General features: G+C 41.5%; 1 protein-coding gene across 1 annotated transcript in view; it reads left to right on the top strand.

The window, feature by feature from the left end:
- Window positions 1-20,898, top strand: part of LOC309845946 (guanine nucleotide-binding protein subunit alpha-14) — a 191,368-nt gene that overhangs the window by 105,908 nt on the left and 64,562 nt on the right. The window contains exon 2 of the mRNA XM_082694486.1: window positions 646-830. Coding sequence (XP_082550612.1) covers window positions 646-830 — 185 coding nt within the window. The remainder of the gene's footprint in view (window positions 1-645; window positions 831-20,898) is intronic.

Genomic DNA, 20,898 nt, shown 5'->3' with positions numbered 1-20,898 from the left:
GTGACTTTGGAGTTGCTCCTGAATGACAAAGTGAAATGAGAGGAGGAACAAGAATACAGACAGTTGGCAAAACTGGGGATGGTGATTGACTGTGCAAGGATCAGTTGTGTTCATGTATCTGAAAGACAGGAATGGGCAGGTGAATCAGACTTCTGTCCTCTTGCTCAAATGCTCCCCGAGCTCTGAGGTAGCCTCCATCACCACTACTGCTGTACTGGCAAGTGATGAAACCCTCAAACCTTTGGACATAGTTGCCTATTGTCAGAGGAGCTCGGGACAAGGGATGTGGGGAAGCATTTCCCTGGGGCCAAGATGGTGTTAGTTACAAGAGATGATGGTTAGAATTACTCCAAGGCACGGACACACTCATGAACCTGTAGTAAATTGTGTGTGTGTGTGTGCATGTGTGTCTGTTAGAGTAAGAGAAGGAGAGTGAGAGATGCACAGGGTAGAAGATAGGGACCCCTCTGCCTGGTGTCTAGGATACTACTACTGTACTACTGGCAGGCCCTTTCCAAGTTCATGTTCACCCAATCAACCTATTCTTCATAATATAGACCAACATGGCCAGGAGGGTCTTTATTTCTCAGCGTGCTCCTTTCAAAAACCACTGACTGTGTTTTCCCCCTTGTGTTGTCTTACTAGGAACTGGTGAAAGTGGCAAAAGCACCTTTATCAAGCAAATGAGAATCATCCATGGGTCCGGTTACAGCGATGAAGATAGAAAGGGATTCACGAAGCTGGTTTACCAAAACATATTCACCGCCATGCAAGCCATGATCAGAGCCATGGACACTCTGAGGATACACTACGTGTGTGAGCAGAACAAGGTAAAGTGCCTCAGGGGCATTGGCCCTGCTTGCGGGTGCATGCTTTTCTTCTCTAGATAGCAGGTGGCTGTGGACGGAAGGATGGTCAGGGTGCTTTGGTCAGAAACCTAGAACCCCATGGAGCTTCAGCTCCAGAAGAGTGTGATGAACTTCAGCTCCACGGTCTGTCTTCTGCTGGAGTTCCGTCATGAGGGTATTGTGGTGGTCCCTAGTGCACTGGCTTCCAGAAACGCATCCATTTAGATTCCTTTTTTCAGGTACTGAGAGAAGGAAGACATACACATTTACTCGTAAAGCTAAGATACCCCGTGAATTTCTCCATTGGCGCAGTAGAGATCTTGGGCTTTTCCAGAATGCCCAGTCTTAGGAAATAGTGTCATAGATGCCCTGCACACCACTCAGAGCTGTTGGTGGGGTTTTCTTTCTTTATTTTTGGAGCTAAATGATGGTTTAGAAATGTGATGCTTATGTCTCAACTGGCACCAGACTCTCATAAAGTACTAGTATCAAGCTGGTATTTACTTTGCTATCGCTACTGGTTATTTAAAATACAGTTATGTTTCAGGGGCACCTGGATGGTTCAGTATGTTAAGAGTCTGCCTTTGGCTCAGGTCATGATCTTGGGGTCCTGGGATCAAGTCCTGCATGGGCTCTCTGCGCAGTGGGGAGCCTGCTTTTCCCTTTCCCTCTGCCCCACCCCTGCCACCTTGTGCTCTCTCTCTCTTGCTTGCTCTCTCTCAAGTAAATAAGTAAAATCTTTTAAAAAATACAGTTTTGTTTCAAAACATAAGAAAATAATGAAACAAGAGTGTGGAGGGAGGAGGCAAATACAATTTTATATGGTATATTGGAAGGCAAATCCATTGGAAAATACTGAGTTCAGGGAGCCTGGGTGGCTCAGTGGATTAAGCCACTGCCTTCCGCTCAGGTCATGATCTCAGGGTCCTGGGATCGAGTCCCGCATCGGGCTCTCTGCTCAGCAGGGAGCCTGCTTCCCTCTCTTTCTCTCTGCCTGCCTCTCTGTCTACTGTGATCTCTGTCAAATAAATAAATAAAATCTTTAAATAAATAAATAAATAAATAAATAAATAAATAAATAAATAAATGAAAATACTGAGTTCATTTAAAATCTAGACCAGGAATAGTTTTGTTTTGTTTTTTATTTTTTCTTTATTTTTTTTTAATTTTTAATTTTTTATTAATATACAATGTATTATTAGCCCCAGGGGTACAGGTCTGTGAATTGCCAGGCTACACACTTCACAGCACTCACCATAGCACATATTCTCCCCAGTGTCCATAACCCAGCCACCCTCTCTCTACCCCCCTCCTCTCAGCAACCCTCAGTTTGTTTTGTGAGATTAAGAGTCTCTTATGGCTTGTCTCCCTCCTGATCCCATCTTGTTTCACTTTTTCCTTCCCTGTCCCCCAAACCCTCCATGTTGCCTCTCAAATTCCTCATATCAGGGAGATCATATGATAATTGTCTTTGTCTGATTGACTTATTTCGTTCAGCATAACACCTTCTAGTTCCATCTACATCATTGTAAATGGCAAGATTTCATTTCTTTTGATGACTGCATAGTATTGCATTGTGTATATATACCACATCATCTTTATCCATTCATCTGTTAATGGACATCTAGGCTCTTTCCATAGTTTGGCTATGGTGGACATTGCTGCTATAAACATTCAGGTGTCCGTGCCCCTTCAGATCACTATATTTTTATCTTTAGGGTAAATACCCAACAGTGTGATTGCTGGGTCATAGGGTAGCTCTCTTTTCAACTTTTTGAGGAACCCCCATACTGTTTTCCAAGTGGCTGCACCAGTTTGCATTCCCACCAACAGTGTAGGAGGGTTCCCCATTCTCCACATCCTTACCAGCATCTGTCATTTCCTGACTTGTTAATTTTAGCCATTCTGACTGGTGTGAGGTGGTATCTCTAGGAATAGTTCATTTAAAACAATTGATACCGGGGCGCCTGGGTGGCTCAGTGGATTAAGCCGCTGCCTTCGGCTCAGGTCATGATCTCAGTGTCCTGGGATCGAGCCCCACAGTGGGCTCTCTGCTCAGCGGGGAGCCTGCTTCCCCTTCTTTCTCTGCCTAACTCTCTGCCTACTTGTGATCTCTCTCTGTCAAATAAATAAATAAAATCTTTTAAAAAAATAAAATAATTGATACCATGATACAACAAGACCTTATGATAAATAGGAAAATTCTGTCTCAGATGAGTCTCTTGTGGGTCTACTAAAAAGAATTTAGCTGCTAAAATATCAGCATTGCATGGGCTTTAGTGTGGACCCCAATGACAACTTTCTCATGAACTTGTAGCAACTGTATTCATCTGTATTTTATATATGGTCTACAAAGAGTTTTAAAGTAGTGAATCTAAGTTTTTTATTCAGTGACTGAATTACATGGGGACATTGCATGTACCTAATTTTTGACTTACCTTTCTATTATGTCTGCAACTTCATGTCTTTATCACCATTTCCTTATACTTTCGAAGAAATGAAGGAATGTATCTTGCTTCAACCTTCAAAAATGTTATGCTGAAAAATGTGTGTATATGGGGTTGGGTTGGAGAATTAACCTTTAGTATATCTGGTGCCAAGCAATGTGAGAGGTGCATACTGAACCATGGGGAGATTCTAGAAGTGACTGTAGGGGCGCCTGGGTGGCTCAGTGGTTAAAGCCTCTGCCTTCGGTTCAGGTCATGATCCCAGGGTCCTGGGATCCAGCCTCACATCGGGGCTCTCTGCTCGGCAGGGAGCCTGCCTCCTCCTCCTCCTCTCTCTCTCTCTCTGCCTGCCTCCCTGCCTACTTGTGATCTGTCAAAAAAAAGATAAAAAAAAGATAGAAGTGACTGTAGTGGGTCTGTGGTATGTTGGTTTTGATACATGTCTTGTATCTGGTTGAAAGTGTGCAATTCTGGGGCGCATGGGTGAACTCATTTGATTGAGTAGCCCACTCCTGGTTTCCGCTCAGGTCATAATCTCAGGATCTTGTGAAGTATCCCTGTGTTGGGCTCAGCATCTCATCTGCTTGAGATTCTCTCTCTCCTTTTTCCTCTCCCTCTGCCCCTCCCGCTGCTTCTGTGCTCTCTCTGTCTCTGAGATAAATAAATCTTTTGTAAAAATTGTATAATTCTTTTTTAATCACTTACACAGTTGACCCTTGAACACCATGGGTTTGAATTGCGTAGGTCTGCTCACTTGCAGATTATTTCAATAAATACAGTAATATAAAGATTTACATTCTTTCATGGTTCTGGAGGCTAGCAGCCTGAAGTCAAGGTTGACGGATTCCACTTGGAGGCTCTGAGGGAGCCTCTGTTTTGTGCTTCTCTCCTAGCTTCTGGTGATGCTAGATATCCTTGGAGCCCATTGGCTTGTAAACATGTCACCCCAGTCCCTGCCTGTTCTCACGCAGACTTCTCTCCTTTGTGATTCTGTTCTTATGGCATTCTCCTCTTTGTGTCCAAATTTCCCTCTTTTTATAAGGACACCTATCATTGGATTAGAGCCCACCCTCATTCCAAAGATGACCTCATCAGAACTTGATTATACCTATAAAGACACTATTTCAGTTACTTTCTGAGGTATGGGGGTGGGATGAATTTAGGGGGACATTATCCAACCCAGGGCAGTCTGCCCTCTGCCCCCCCCCATGCATGTTAATTCCACATGCAAAATTTATTTGTCCCATTCCAGCATGAACTCTAAGTCTCAAATCTAATTGAAATCTCAACTCAAAATTGTCCAAATCTCGTCATTTAAATCATGCAAATCACGTGAGATTCTGGATATGGTCTATGCTGGGGTCAGATTCCTCTCCTGTCTCCTCCTCATTTGCTGTATCTGGCTCCCTTCACAATGCCTTCTTTCTTTCTATTCCAAGTACCAACATTTATGCTTCATAAACTTCTTCTTAGCCCTCATAAAAATGCCTGGGATGAACCATGGGCTTACGGAGAGGCACAAGATTGAGTAGGAAGAACACTGGTTGGGTTCCCAAAAATCTGGGCTCTGTTCATGGTTCCCCTGTGGGCCTTGGGCAAGACTCAGCAATCTTTTTCTGTCAAGGACCAGAGAATAAATGTTTCTGGCTTTCAGGGCCATAGACTCTCTTTTCTGCTCTGTCGTAGTGCAAAATCACCCGTAGGAGAGGTGTCAACAAACGAGTGGGCTCACTTGGAAACTATTTGCAAAATGTAAATGCTATTCCTAACTCGTGAGCCGTACAAAAACAGGCAACGAGTGGATTTTATCCACAGGCTGTGGTGGCCCACCCGAGTCCTTGGGGGAGCCATGCAACCTCCCTGGTCTTCCGTTTCCCCAAAGGTTAAATGCAGACAACACATGTTCTGTCTCCTTCCTAAGCCAACATGGGCAAAAGGAAGTGCAGGACACATGAAATGACACTCCAGAAATACAAGGTTATTATTGGGCCAAGTTCAAAACCCAAAAATGGACTTACTGTTTCTTCTATTACTTGTTTAGGTCTTTGTCACGCATTCCTTCTGTATTGTTTGCCAAATAATTTTTTCTGGGGGCTAGTCCCGATTCCAAAGGTGAAACTGTAACAAAGTACCCTACTTAGATCATAAGATAATAAAATGATTAGTGTTCATGTATTAAGTAATGAGTGTAGGAAGCTTGATACACGTGTTCTTTACCGAGTATTGCATGACTTGAAACAAATGATTAGTTAGGAGGGTGAGAAATAGAACCTTAAATAGTTTTATAGTCAATCTTTTCCTTGTTTATTACTATTTAATTACATTATTTTGTATTTTTCAGAGGTGGGAACACTTTCTTGGAAGTATGTAGAAGAGAACTAAGTGATTAGGGTGTATTTAATTATTAAGTAGGTTCTGTGCCCAGTGTAGGGCTTGACCTTAGGACCCTGAGTTGAAGGCTCTATGAGAGAAGGCTCTATGAACTGGGCCACCAGGTGCCCCTAGAGGGTCTTATTTTACATGGTAGTGATTTTATTGCTCAGCTAGGTTGTTAAAAATCTCTGCCTATGACTTGATAGGCTTCTTTTTATTTTTTTTGGAAGATTTTATTTATTTATTTGACAGACAGAGATCACAAGTAGGCAGAGAGGCAGGCAGAGAGAGAGGAGGAAGCAGGCTCCCTGCTGAGCAGAGAGCCCGATGCGGGGCTCGATCCCAGGACCCTGGGATCATAAGCTGGGCCGAAGGCAGAGGCTTTAACCCACTGAGCCACCCAGGTGCCCCTTGATAGGCTTCTTATGAAGGAAATGTATCAGGAATTTAGTTCAGCATTTGGTTTTTAACCAATATGTTTTGTTTTTTTTTCTAATTAAGATATATAGCCTGAAAGATTATTTTCTTATACCTTTCCTGTTTTGTTTTGTTTTTTTTTTTTTTAAGGGATGATTCATATGTGTTTGCTCACTGTGTTGATAAGGCTTAATTTTCATGAATGTCTCTCAAGAGTGTCGTATGAGCACATAGTAGAATTTATGACTTCTTGAATAAATATTACAAAGGCAATTGCTCAGTGGCAGGGCTTCTAAACGGAGTCAGCTTATAACTCATGTTTACTAGTGATGATTTCACTGAAGCCTGAAGAAGCTTCATATTTTTTGCTGTTTGTAGCCTGTCCAACTTGGGAAATTCTCATTCTAGGCCTGTCCTGCAGTAAAGAAAATACTTTTTATCCTTCTAAAGGTTCCACAGAATCTGTGTGGATGATGGCAAGTGTGTATTTCCCAAGGGCAAAGGACAGCGCTGCCTGACTTCTCAAAAGCCTTTTTGTTCTATGGTCAGTGATCCCTGGAAAAATGAGAAAGGTCTCCAGGCTCTTGGGCTGCTGACTGCAGCTCTTCCCCTGCCCTCCTGCTCGGGAGACCTCTTCACCCCACTGGGTTATTACAGACAGCTCATTGCAAGGGCTCCACGCAAAAAGATCTTTAAAAAGGAGAGTTAATCATTAAGCACTAAGATGATTTTGCCTGCCTTTCTGAGCCAAGTACCTCATTTCTGATTCAGCGTTTCTGAACGTGTGAAGTCTGAAATTCCCTGCAAAAAGCATCTGAGTCTTCCACTGGTTGCTTTTGCTGAATTCCAAGGCACCTTTGAGAGGATAGGCTTGGGCCTTCCTGCCAGAAGCAGCTCTCAAGAGCCTGAATTGCAGAGTTGGGGGTGTGGAGGGGGGTGTTTACTTGATGCACGGGACCTTTGCTAGTTCTGTTTGAAGTCGTGCGGGCCCTGCATTTGGGTAACAGGATGCCTTTGTCACCAGTTCCTCGCTGTGGCTTGAGTTTTGGTGCCCACGTTTCGCTCTCCTGACTGCTAGGTGTATCAGGCCCCAGGATGCTGCCGACCTTCGTTCTCAGTCTTGGCTGCACATTGGAATCACCTAGGAAGCTTTGCTGCTGCCCACCCCCCTACCCAGGTACCACCTGCAGAAAGTCCATGCTAAGTATTCCTGGAATGTAGCCTGAACTTTTAGAAGCCTCTGCAGTGCTTCTCATTAAGTGGCTACGACTGAGAAGCACTGATAGAAATCCCTTAACATTATTTGGAAGTGTTTAGTCTGGGTTCTGCTTTCCTATCAACCTTTTGGTAATGGGGAAGGGGACTTCTGGGACTCTTTTGCATGGAATGACCTCATTCATCTCCACCCAAGGGTAAGCTGAAGGGTGGGCACTGGGGATGTTCGCTTTGTTCCGCTGAATCGGCTGCCTTGATGACTTTTGTGAGGGTAGCATCTCCAAGGCGACCTATATGATTCAGGGCAGACTCTCTGTTTCCTTTGAATGTTACAGGGGCCTCGACAGCCAGCCTCAGACCAGGAGCTTCCAGGGATTGGGTGGGGGTCGGGAGAGAGAGAGGAGCCCCATCTTCATCCCGTCCCCATCCAGGAGGTCGTGGCAATGGTGCTTTCTCCTCCTCCTCTTCCTACTGTTGTTGACATAGAAATGATCATTTCTTTGTTGGTCAGTAAAGAATCAGGGATGCAGGTCAGGCTGATCGTCTGCTCAAGGTATAGAGGCTGTTTGTAGTCAACATACCTTACAGGTCCTACGTGGAGATCCTACACCAGGAAATGAAGTCGTTAAATATTTTTACTCATCGTTAATAGATACTTTTATTTGTTGAGATGGTAATTCACCAGGTATACGACTTAAACATCAAATAGCCAACTTCACATTAAAGCAATGAAGTCTAGTATTTTCGGGTCAGGATCAAGGATATTACTTTTTTTTTTTTTTTTAACACCAAAAGGAGGCTTGATAATGTTTCATATCGGTGTGTGTGTGTGGAGCAATTCGCCTTAACCTCATTTTCACAAAACAAGGGGCTGAATTCCAGATGGGTCTATTAAGACCCCTGTGAGGAAATCAGGCCCAGTTAAGTGAAAATGGTCAACGTCTGCCACTTTTTTTTATAGAAGAGTTTCTCAGAGCTTGAAGTTTTTTAAGACCCTCTTATTTTCTAATTTTTAAAACATCTGTTTAAATACATTTTTCAGTCCCACTTCCTCATCCAGTCTGAAAAGTCAGCTTCTGCATGAGCTTCTGGGAACAGAGAGACTAATGTTGAGACTTTGGCTGGAACCCAGGGTTGCTGGTTCTCTGGCAAATGTTAAATTCATTCTCTTTCTTTCTGTGTCCCATTGGATATTAAAAATCGCATGGTACATTTTTCTCCTTAGTAAGAACTTGGAGTTCTCGCTAGTGTCATAATAACAACAAGAAGAAATTCTCCACCAAAATCTTGGGCTGGAGTTTTTCCATTTATGCCAGTAGTTCTCGGATTAATCAGCGTTGACTTTACTGTGAAAATTGCTGTAATCAGAGCTTGAAATACAAGAGTTTGGAAAACAGGAAAGAATAAGATGGAGAAAGAACCAGGTTTCTCCTTTATCACCATCACAGGTAAAACTAACCCCACTATCTGTTCAGCTTGGGTTGGAAGTTGAGGAAGGTTTGGGGCAATGAGGAGTATTGAGATTGGTTTGACCATTGAAATACTCATTTCTTTCCCTACCTCAAGGCAGAGTATGAACTTCGCACATCCAAAGAAATACTTTTTTGTTTTATTTTGTTTTTAAATACTTTATTTATTTATTTGGCAGAGGTCACAAGTAGGCAGAGGCAGGCAGAGAAAGAGGAGGAAACAGGCTCCCCATGGAGCACAGAGCCTGATGTGGGGCTCTATCCCAGGACCCTGGGATCATGACGTGAGCCGAAGGCAGAGGCTTTAACCCACTGAGCCACCAAGGCGCCCCCAAAGAAATGTTTTGTTTTGTTTTTTAAACTGGCCAGAAGGGGAAATCTCATGAAGTTAAAAACAATCCACAGTCCAGAAACCAATGTGACCATCCATCTCTTTGAACCTCTATCCATCCACCCAACATATGTGAAATATGTGCCTTGGGTCTTTTGAATTGCATCCAACTTTGTAGTTATCCTAAAATCTAAAGGTGAACATGTGATGTTCAAACTCTGTCCTGACTCAGACTCTTTAATAAAAGCTAGAATGATCCTCAGTGATGCTAAATCTTCTTAGATCTCAAGTCCTTCACAGTTGCTGTTCTTGGCAGAGCTGTGTCCTCATTTTCGGATGGTAGAGAGGTGGCAGGATGAAGAACCTGCACTCCTCTCAGACCTGCCTCCTCTGAACAACCCATCCCCTCCTTGAGAAGGGAGTGCCACAAACATGTGACAAAACATAAATTACCCCCTGAGTTTCTACTGGAGCCCTGCCAAGGGAGTCACATGTTCTTCCAGTATTTTGAATTTAGACATAGATGCTCTCACTAACTTGATAAACTCTGCACTATTATCCTAGCCAAAATATTCTAGAAAGCATCCTGTCTGTAGTAAAAGCTTTTATTGGGGGTGGGGAGAGCTCAAATGGGATACAGTAATGACTCCATCGGAAACAAATTATTCATAGGTTGTGTGTGTACATGCAGGCGCATAGATGTATTTACAAATAAACCTACCTTTAGAGTAAAATTCATGTTTGTTAGAAGCTGGGACAGTTGGCACTTTTTTTTTTCTTTCCCATTGACACTTCCTTTGGAAGCTCAGATATTTTCAGGGAGCTTTGAGACATTGAACAAGATAAGTCATACACTTACCTTGATTTCTAACACCCAGAACTTGGGTTTAATTAAAAATGATCTCCAGTATTCTAAAGTAGCTTCTCGTCATTCCTGTTACTTTGTATTTTGCCTCAATCAAATCTTAAAATATTTTGGCACTTTTGATTTGTAATTAGAGGTAAAGATACAGGTGTGTTTAACTTGGCTATTTACAGGATCCGGTTAGGAAATCACTTTTGTATGTTGAGTATGTAATTTACTTAAAGGTAGAAAGATGACTTTTTGGAAAATCTAGAAAAGCCAACTTTTGATTTTTTTAATCACTTAGATAATTGAAGTGTAGTTGGTTGCAAAAAGGTGGAAGATGATGCTGATTGTATTTTGGATGCCTCTGAGTTCCCTCCCTTCCTTTTATACTTAGAGCAAGGGAGGCAGTTGAAGGATCGCACCTGTGGGAGACCTTTGCGGTTGAGCAGTGACCATCCCTACTCCCCAGGGCCCTGAACTCCTGCCCCCTCCCGTTGTATCTCTGCTTTGTGTCTTCCTGTTGAGTTGCGTGAAGGCTGGGGGTTTATCATCTTCATGATCATCATGATTTTAATGCGTTGATGTGTAGAGCCCTAACAATGTAAATAATTACCCCCAACAGGAAAGTCTTTCTTTCCAAGGTCAAATTAGCTCCTGGTGTACTGGAATAAGATAATAGCCGACTGTCATTTACATCCTTAATAGCCTTGGGCAGATCACCAAAGCTCTCAGTGTTTTTATTTCTTTTCTCAGCTGAGGGTAATTTGGGCTCCTGGTGATAATAGAAAATGTAAGTCTATGGGCAACCACGCTTCAAAAGCAAAAAATCATATTCTACAATGTTTTGAACATGTTACTTCTTTCATCAAAATTTAAAAAGTTATTACTTTATTAACTTCCTAGTTAATAAGACTCTACATCAAAGTACAGTTATTTTTATTGAATTATAACTAACATCACAGTGTTATGTTAGTTTCAGATTTATAGTATAATGTCTCAGTGATTCTGTACATTGCTCAATGCTCCTCGAGGTGAGTGTCCCCTTAATTCCTTTGATTTATTTCACACACACCCCCACCTCCCTCCCTCTGGCAGTCACCATGCTCTGTGTTTGAGTCTGTTTTCCTGTCTCTTTTTCTTTGTTCCTTAAATTCCACGTAAGAGAAAAATCATAAGGTATTTGTTTTTTGCTGAAAGACTTATTTCATTTAGGATTATACTCTGTAGGTCCATCCATGTTGTTTCAAATGCTAAGATCTCATGCTTTTTAATATTCTGTGGCGCACACGCGTGCATGTGTGTGTGTACAGGTACCACATCTTATTTGTACATTTACTTATCGATGGACACTGGCATTGACTCCATATCTTGGCTATTGTAAATGATGCTGCAGTAAACTTAGGGATGCATGTATCTTTTCCAATTAGTGTTTTGTTTTCTTTGGGCAAATAGCCAGTAGTGGAAATAATGGATAATATGGTAATTCTAATTTTAATTTTTTGAGGAACCTCCATACTGTTTCCCTCAGTGGTTGTACCAGTTTGCATTCCTCCCAACAACGCACGAGGGTTCTTTTCTCTCCACATCCTCAGCAACACTTTGTTTATTATTTGACCTGTCGTTCTGGCAGATGTGAGTAATATCTCATTGTTGTTTTGATTTGCCTTTCCCTGATGATTAGTGATGTTGAGCATCTTTTCCTGTGTCTTTTAAAATGTCTATACAGGCCCTCTGCCCATTTTTAATAGAATTATTTGGGGTTCCTTTGGTGTTGAGCTGTATAATTTCTTTATATTTGGATATTAACCCCTTGTCAGATACATCATTTGGGGATCGCTTCTCTCATCTGGTAGGTTGCCTTTTTGCGGATATTTCCTTTGCTGTGTAAAAGCTTTTCATTTTGATACAGCTCCGGTAGCTTATTTTTTATATTCATTCATTCATTCATTCATTCATTCATTCCTGTAGTTCAATTTTGCATTTGTTTGCCTTGCCAGAGGAGACATACCTATAAAATCGTTGTGATGGTTGATGTCAAAGAGATTACTGCCTATATATTTGCTAGAATTTTTATGGTTTCAGATCTCACATTTAGGTCTTTAAATCCATTTTGAGCTTATTTTTGTGTATGGTATTAGAAAGTGGTCCAATTTCTGTTTTGTTGTATGTGTGTGTGTTTTTTTTGTTTTGTTTTGTTTTGTTTCCCGTTAGGGTTCAGTTTTCCCAGCACCATGGGTTGAAAAGACCATCTTTTCTCCATTTTGCATTTTTGGATCCTTTGTCATAGATAAACTGACCATATAAGCATGAGTTTATTTTTGGGGTCTCTAGTCTGTTCACTTGATGTGTGTGTTTCCTTGGATGTTGGTACCATACTGCTTTAATTACTATGCCTTTATAGTGTATCTTGAAATCTAGGACTGTGACCCTTCCGGCTTTGTTCTTTTTCAAGATTACTTCGGCTGTTTGGGGTCCTTTGTGATTCCATACAAACTGTAGGGTTATTTATTCTAGTTCTGTGGAAAATGTTGTCGGTATTTTGATAAGGATTACATTAAATCTGTAGATTGCTCTGGTTAGTTTGGACATTTCAACAGTATTGGTTCTTCCAATCCATGATGATGGGGGTGCCTTTCTGTTTGCTTATTATTTTTAATTTCTTTCATCAGTGTTTTATAGTGTTCAGAGTACAGGTCTTTCACCTTCTTGGTTAAGTTTATTGTTAGGTTTTTGGGTTTTTTTTCCAGTGCAGTTGTACATGGGATTGTTTTTGTAACTTCTCTTTCTGCTACTTCGTTATTAGTGTTTAGAAATGCAACCAATTTCTGTATATTAATTTTGAATCTTGAAACTATACTGAATTCATTTATCAGTGCTAGTAGCTTTTTGGTGGAGTCTGTAGGGTTTTCTATATATAGAATCGTGTCATCTGCAAATACTTCTTTCTTACCAGTTTGGATGCATTTTATTTCTTGTCTGATAGCTGTAGCAGGGACTTCTAGTACTGTGTTGAATCAAAGTGGTAAGAGTAGACATTTTTTTCCCATTCCTAATTTGTAAGGGTAAAGCTCTCAGTTTTTTCCCATTGAGTATGATTCTGGCTGTAGGTTTTTCATATATGGCCTTTATTATGTTGAGGTATGGTCCTTTAGACCCTACTTTATTGACAGTTTTTATCAGGAATGGTTGTTGTACTTTGTCACATGCTTATTTTGTGTCTATTGAGATGATCATATAGTTTTTATCATTTTTCCTGTTAACGTGATGTATCATGTCGATAGATTTGTGAATTTTGAATCATCCTTGTATCTCTGGAGTAAATCTTACTTGATCATGGTGGTGATTTTTAAATTATTATTGTTTTTAAAATTTATTTTAGAGAAAGAGTATATAAGAATCCAGGGAGGGGCAGAGGGAAAGAATCTCAAGCAGGCTCCCCACTGAGAGCAGAACCTGACACGGGGTCCAGTCTCAAGACACAAGGTCATGACCTGAACCCAAGTCAATAGCCAGATGCTCAATGACTGAGTCACACAGGCGCCCCTAGAGATGCTTTTTAAAAAATGGATCTTTGGATTTGTTTTGCTAGTGTTTTGTTGAGGATTTTTATATCTGTGTTTCATCAGAGACACTGATCTGTAATTTTCTTTTGTTGTAGTGTCTTTATCTGATATTAGTACCAGGGTAATGTTAGCCTCATAGAATGAATTTGGAAGCTTTCCTTCCTCTTCTGTTTTTTGGAGTAGTTGGAGAATAGGTATTAACTTTTCTTTAAATGTTTAATAGAATTTACCTGTAGTCCTGGTCCTGGACTTCTGTACTTTGGGAGTTTTTAAATATCTGATTTAATTTTATTGCTAGTAGTAGCTCTGTTTAAATTTTCTGTTTTTTTCCTGATTCCATTTAGAAGGTTAGCTGTTTTTAGAAATCTATCCATTTCTTAAAAAAAAAAAAAAAAGAGAGAGAGAGAGAGAGACGCCTGGGTAGTTCAGTTGGTTAAACAGCTGCCTTCGGGGGACGCCTGGGTGGCTCAGTTGGTTAAGCAGCTGCCTTCGGCTCAGGTCATGATCCCAGCGTCCTGGGATCGAGTCCCACATCGGGCTCCTTGCTCGGCAGGGAGCCTGCTTCTCCCTCTGCCTCTGCCTGCCATTCTGTCTGCCTGTGCTCGCTCTCTCCCCCTCTCTCTCTCTGATAAATAAATAAAAATCTTTAAAAAAAAAAAAAAAACAGCTGCCTTCGGCTCAGGTCATGATCCCAGCGTCCTGGGATCGAGCCCCACATCGGGCTCCTTGCTCAGCGGGGAGCCTGCTTCTCCTTCAGCCTCTGCCTGCCATTCTGTCTGCCTGTGCTCTCTCTCTCTCCCTCTCTCTCTGATAAATAAATAAAATCTTTAAAAAAATAAAAAGAAATCTATCCATTTCTTCTAGACTGTCCAATTTGTTGCCATGTAATAAACATTTCATAATATTCTTATATAATCTTTTGTATTTCTGTGGCATCCGTTGTTATTTCTCTTCCATTTCTGTTTCTGTTTACATCCTCACTGAAGTACCATATTACATATCAACATAGGCTGTTTTATTTCATATAATCCAGGAGTTTTTTTCAGGTATGATTAAAAAAAAAAAAACCAAAAACAAAAAAAAACAAAGTTAGTCTGTGAGGCTGGGGGTGGTCACCCTCTCTTTAAGAGGTGGCCCCGAACAGTCAGTTTGATTCTCTATACTTGGTGTGAAATAAAGCTTTGCTTGACCTTTGCTTTGTATCAGTCTCGCTCCTTTGATCATGGACCTGTTATTGGGGGACCTTTCAATATGATCTCCCTGATATGAGGAAGTTGAGAGGCAACGTGGGAGCTTAGGGGGGGTAGCGAGAGAATGGTGGGGTTATGGACATTGGGGAGGGTATGTGCCATGGTGAGTGCTGTGAAGTGTAAACCTGGCAAGTCACAGACCTATACCCCTGGGGCTAATAATACATTATATGTTAATAAAAAATTTAAAAATTAAAAAAAAAAAGAAACCAACCCAATAATGCAGCACTCACCATAGCACATACCCTCCCCCATGTCCATAACCCCACCACGCTCTCCCTACCCACCTCCCCCGAGCAACTCTCAGTTTGTTTTGTGAGACTAATAGTCTCTTATGGTTTGTCTCCCTCCCGATCCCATCTTGTTTCATTTATTCTTTTCCTACCCCCCAAATCTCCCACGTTGCCTCTCAACTTCCTCATATCAAGAAGATCATATGATAATTGTCTTTCTCTGATGGACTTATTTTGCTGAGTGTAATACCCTCTAGTTCCATCCACCAGACCAGAATTGTTTATTATTATTGTTATTTTTTCTTACCAGCATGATGGTTCTTGGCAGCAGCCACATCTCTGCGGGCTCTGGTGCTTGCTCATTCCGCCCCAACCACTGGGACCTCCTCTCTCTTGGCCTGGTGTTGACAACACTCCTTCATGTCCTGGACTTGACATACACTCTTCTCTTTGCCCTTCACTTCTCTCCTTGCCTACCCAGGGATGTTTTTGTCTTCCTCCAGAATGGAAGCTCCATGAGGACCCAGGATTGTGTCTGTTATATGCACCTTGTGCGTGGCAAGGATGCTGGACAGTTTGCCAAAACCCTTTCTGCTGATTTCCATAGCAAAGGGATCTGATTTTTTTTAGAAGCCCATGCTGGAGTTTTAGGGGCACATTTTATGGCCTCCTCTGTCCTCCTTAATGGACTGTGAACTATGTATCCCATGCTTCTTTTTGCTTATTTTCTCCATCTGTTGGAACATCCTGCCACCACTGCCTCTGCAGTCATAAATAGGTGACTTTATTTATTCCACATGAATAAGCCATCTAGTGCTGTAGCAAACTTTGACAATTTCCCTCTTCCATGGCCCCTTGGGTTAGGCGCTCTTTCCAGTGTCCCCATAATACCTTACATTTACCGTGTTACATTATGATTCTTTAATTATGCATCACTTCTGCTTCAGAGTAGGAGTTCTTTGAGACTGAGAATCTTGTTCTCTTGTTCTCTGCATCCCTTTGGGCTCAATAATGAAGTGACATTAATACCTTCTGTGAAGATAGTACCATAAATTCAGCGCGGTGTTAGAGCTTTGTCCAAGGGGTGAAATCCACAATTTCCCGAAGGATGACTGCATGCTTCTTTCCTATGATTCATTTTTGCTTCCTTGCCTTTGGGATTGTGATAATGGGCAAAAACAATAACAGATAGTCAGCATGGCCATATTTTTCTTCTTGTAAAGAGATATTTGGCTTTGGGAACTGTTGCTTCCGAGTGGCAGGATAATGAAGAAGTCTTGCACAGTCTTTGGATGCAGTAACCCAGTGTAAGAAGCTTGGGATTGACCATTGCAGCTCCTGAAATGCATTCAGCGAACTGCAGATGTACTCTGCCTGTCCAAGTTAGATAGTGGCAAGGACTCTTTTTAAGGTGAATCACCAGGCAGATGTTTGGAATCACATAGAGCCAAAAAATGGGGCTGTGGGGAAGAATGGCTTGTTTATGAGATAGAAGAGAGACTCAGTAAATCATATCCTCTCCACCAACCCAGTTCTGAAGTAATTGAAAAATATGGCAATTAAGGCACATGATCACCAAAATAATCATGTGTTATTGCCAAAGCTGAGAGTAGAGAATGTAGCTCATTACAGAGTCATGTGAGTTTTTAATACTGAGACAAAATGTAAGACTCCCCATAAGGTCATTACTAGCTCTGGAAGACCCCATACTTCCTTCCCAAGGTCCCCCTAATCTCAGCACAGAAGAGAGGAAAGGGCAGAGGTCAAGAGTAGGACTGAACCCACGTGCTTCCCCATTGTGCGTAACCCTGTGCTATCACTACCGAAGGCCACTTCCTCTCCTACTGAGTGAGGTCCTGAGGGTGGGGACTCCTGGTGGGTGAAGTGAGTATGAAGCTGCTCCAGGCTTTACTGAGAATATCTCATGCTGTCCTAACCAGTTCTTCAGTGTGGCTATCAGTTGCCCACTTCAGGGATATGGAAACTGAGGTTTATGTGGGGTCAGTAGTCTCTCCAAGGTTGTACAGGTATTACATGTCAGACCTTGAAATGGAATCAAGGTGGCCTGACTTTACAGGTAGAGTTGTTGCCGTGGTGCTTCCTGCTTTTCTACAGGTGAGAAAAGACCACGTCCAGCGAGAGGTTGTTTAGAAGTTTGATTATGCAAGTGGTAAATAATATGAATGGAGGGTTCTCTGTCTCAGAATCTCTATTCTTGGCCACCTTCATTAATTATTTTTTTCTTCCTGGCTGTGATTCAGCTAGCTCACACTGGCGATATTACCCCTCTCAATATTTACACAAAGGGGTCGTGCAATTAAGAAAAGGAAATATCAGGATTAAAACATCCATTGGATGAACTTTGAGGATTGAAGAGCAGTCTCTTCAGTAGATTTGAAACAGCTGCATGGAGAACATTTAAATGTATTTTCCCATTTTCTTACTAACTTAGAGCTATAAATAAGCCAGAGATGACTTCAAATTTATTTTGCAAATGGAAAGAATCAGAACATGACAGTGACTTTGAACCAGTGTTAGAGAGTCCAGAAAGATCAACGAAAACCTGAAGAGTATATTCTGTTAGTGGTCTGAATGGGACTCATTTTAGCTTTGGGGTTCTGCCTGGATTATATCTGGAATGCAATTATAAGTGTTAATGAGCCCCATCCTCAATCTGTTCAGACTCTCAGACCTTCTCATGAGTTTGGTTTAATTCAGGTGGCAAGGCAAACACATTTTGTACCTCTAAGATCTCTGTGTGTTTGAGAAATGGTCCCTAATTCCCGGCGCCTTTCAATGAGCCAGTGGTTGAGACCCAGATGAATGGCATGTCTTCTGTTTTGTGCCCATCTTAAGACCACTTTGATGTTCCTGGGATTTAAAAGTGTAAGGTCTGTTTTGGAGAGCAAAGCAAGAATTGAAGTTGCTGTGCCTTCATGGCTAGTTAACCTGATAACCTGGGTACGTTCCTGGCCCTTTCTGAACTTGCTTCCTTGTTTGTAAAACGAGGGAACTAGACTAGATTACCTGGAACTTTTGAACTCTAGAAGAAGAGAGGACTAGTCTTAGAACTGGGAAATAATGAAATGACATTCTGGGATTTCATCAGATTATGATCAACCTGGGGACAAGGTTCTTTTAACCTTTATTCTCTGCTTAAAAAATTCCCTCCTTCATTTTGCCTTAAAAAATAATATTTTTGAGATGAGAAAATGCCTTGTGCCCTGTGACTCAAGGGCCTGAGATGCAGTGTTACTGGGCAGCCCTACCCTTTGGCACCTCTTACTACGGCTAGTTTTGAGAACATCTCCCCTTCCTCTAAGAGCTTCATCACTTATCAGATAATCTTAGAATCTTAGGATCTCCAGACAACATGCCTCCTTACTCCTCTCCCCTTCTCTCTGTGGACACTTTCCAACCTAACTCCCTGCACATCTGTTCTGGGATCTGCCTTCTAATTATATCCTAGGATCCAGATATAGAAGGGACCAAAGGGAACTTTCCATCTCTGTCTCCCTGGATGTCCCAGGGGCATCTTGGGTTGTGGATGGAGGTTTGCTCCTTGGTGAGATGCCCAGAGGCCCCTGACTGGGAACCGAACCTAACTGTACGATAGGACCTATCTGAGGGCATTTTGCTTTGGCATAAGGACAATGGGATGTTTCCACCATGTTCAGGCTGAACTGTTTAAATGTGATTAGAGATTTTTGGTTAACATTAAAAGGAGGTGCTCATTCCATCTAAAGTTCCATGAAGAAAAGCCCTAAAATGTCACTTCCATAAAAATGTATTCAAAAGGAGATTCATCCTAAATTCTACTTAAGAAGTATGATTTTAGAGTCATAGAATTTCAGAGCTTGAAGGGACCCACAAGTGGCTTCTTGGTCAACCCAGATACTTTCACGTTTCAGAGAACCAAAGCCTAAAGAGATTAGATAATGTGCCCAAGGCAAATTAGAAGGACTGAGAAGAATCTCAGTAGGGTTCTGTTTCATGACAATCTAGCCTGGCACAAAACATGAGTCTTAGAGTGAGCTTCCAAGGCAGCTGGGAATTTTCCATAGAGAAAGTCTTCTTTTTCCCTTTTTTAAAAATTATGCTAGACCTCAAAAAGTTAAACACAGAATAATTCTCTGATCCAGTAATTCTGCTTCTGGGTATGTGTCCAAAAGAATTAGAGGCAAGGACTCAGATACTTGTACATCTGTGTTCATAGCATTATTCATAATAGCCTAAAGGTGGAAATAACCCTATTTGTCAACAGATGAATGTATAAATAAAATATGTATGTTTGATAAAATACCTTGCAGCCTTAGACAGGAATGATACGTTCTACTACATGGATAAATCTTGAAGACCTTATGCTGAGTCAAAGGTCAACGATTGTGTGATTCCCCTTCTATGAAGTCCCTCGAGTAGTCAAATTCATGGAGACAGAAAATAGAATAGTGATTGGCAGGGGCTGCGGCAGTGGCAATAGGTAATAGGCAATACTGTTCAATAGGTACAGAGTTTCAGTTTGCAAAATCAAGTTCCAAAGATGGGAGGCGGTGATGCTTGTCCAGTGTTAATGGACTTAATACCACTAAGCTGTACATTGAAAAATGGTTAAGGTAGTAAATTGCTTGTATATTTTACCACCCAAAAAAACCCCCCTTTTTAAGAGGTTTTTATTTCAATAAAATGTCATAATTATTCTTTTTTGGTGTCAGACAGAGGCCACTGGTAGCCCCTTTATGCTGCTCCTGCATCCCTCATTATTCTTGGAGTATTTATTATTATTATTATTATTAGTTTTGTTTTGTTGCCCCTTGGCACAAGTAGTTTTAGGTCTACATTGGCTGTGTCTGTCCCAGTCATGGACTCAGCCCTTTCTCCAAGGAGACTGGTTCCATTTATAGGGAAATGCAATCATAATCCAAGATCTGGAAGCTGGGTGAGCTCATTGCTGTTTGGTTCGCATGTGCTTCTCACCCCTTCGGTGGACAGAGCTGGAACATACATATGCACATGCGCACGCACACACACACACACACACACACACATTATGCACACATGCATTCATACACAGAGTTACAGATAAATACAGACATGTTAATCATTAATCTCCAATTTACATGCAATACCACATTTCCACCCACTTGACTGCAATCCATATTCATCACTCTCTGCCAGTAGTGACAACTCCTGTTCCCCCAAATACCAACACGTTTACGCATTTGGTCCATCCTTCAGTAAAAAACACAATTTTTGATTGACTCCACCAATACCACGAATCATGTTAAAAACTCAAGGAATAAAATGCACATCGACTGATTCTTAGCAGTGGTGTGCACATTTTCTAAATCTGTTTTCCTTTTTTTCTTAATGGGTGGTAAGGGTTGGAATTGAGATAGGGATGGTGCTGGTCGTGATGATGGTGGAGAATAAAAAAGAGGAAGAGAGGTGGGGTGTGTAGGAAAATGAGGAGGAGAAAGGTGAGGGGCAGGTTAGAGGGAGACAGGGAAAGAGAGAGGGCTTTTTCAACTTTTAACACACACATGACCAAGTACACTAAATAAGGGTGAAGGTGTGTAACAGTTGGGAAGAGAGGAGCCAAAAGAAGCATCTAGAAAAAATGATTTTTTGACTGTTGGAACAAACGCTTTGTTTGTTTACTTAAGCAAAAAAATATACGGTGAAACAAGAGGGAAAGACAGCTGTTTTTTATGAATTGCTGATAAGATTTTATCCTGTTGGGGGGTTCAGGGGCTGGACTCAGCTTTGATGGTGACATTTCTCAGACGTGGCATTTGATCCAGGGTACATGCTCCATATGGTTGTTCCTAAAATGAGGAATTGATTTGTTTTTAAAAGGTTCCCCTGCCTTTGGAAGAGAACCAAATATCTCTTTCAAGTTGGG

The sequence above is a fragment of the Mustela nivalis genome (assembly GCF_964662115.1).
Source record: "Mustela nivalis genome assembly, chromosome: 13".
NCBI classification, from domain to species: Eukaryota; Metazoa; Chordata; class Mammalia; order Carnivora; family Mustelidae; genus Mustela; species Mustela nivalis.
Note: the sequence above shows the minus strand (reverse complement) of the source record. Positions and strands in the feature narration are given on the sequence as shown.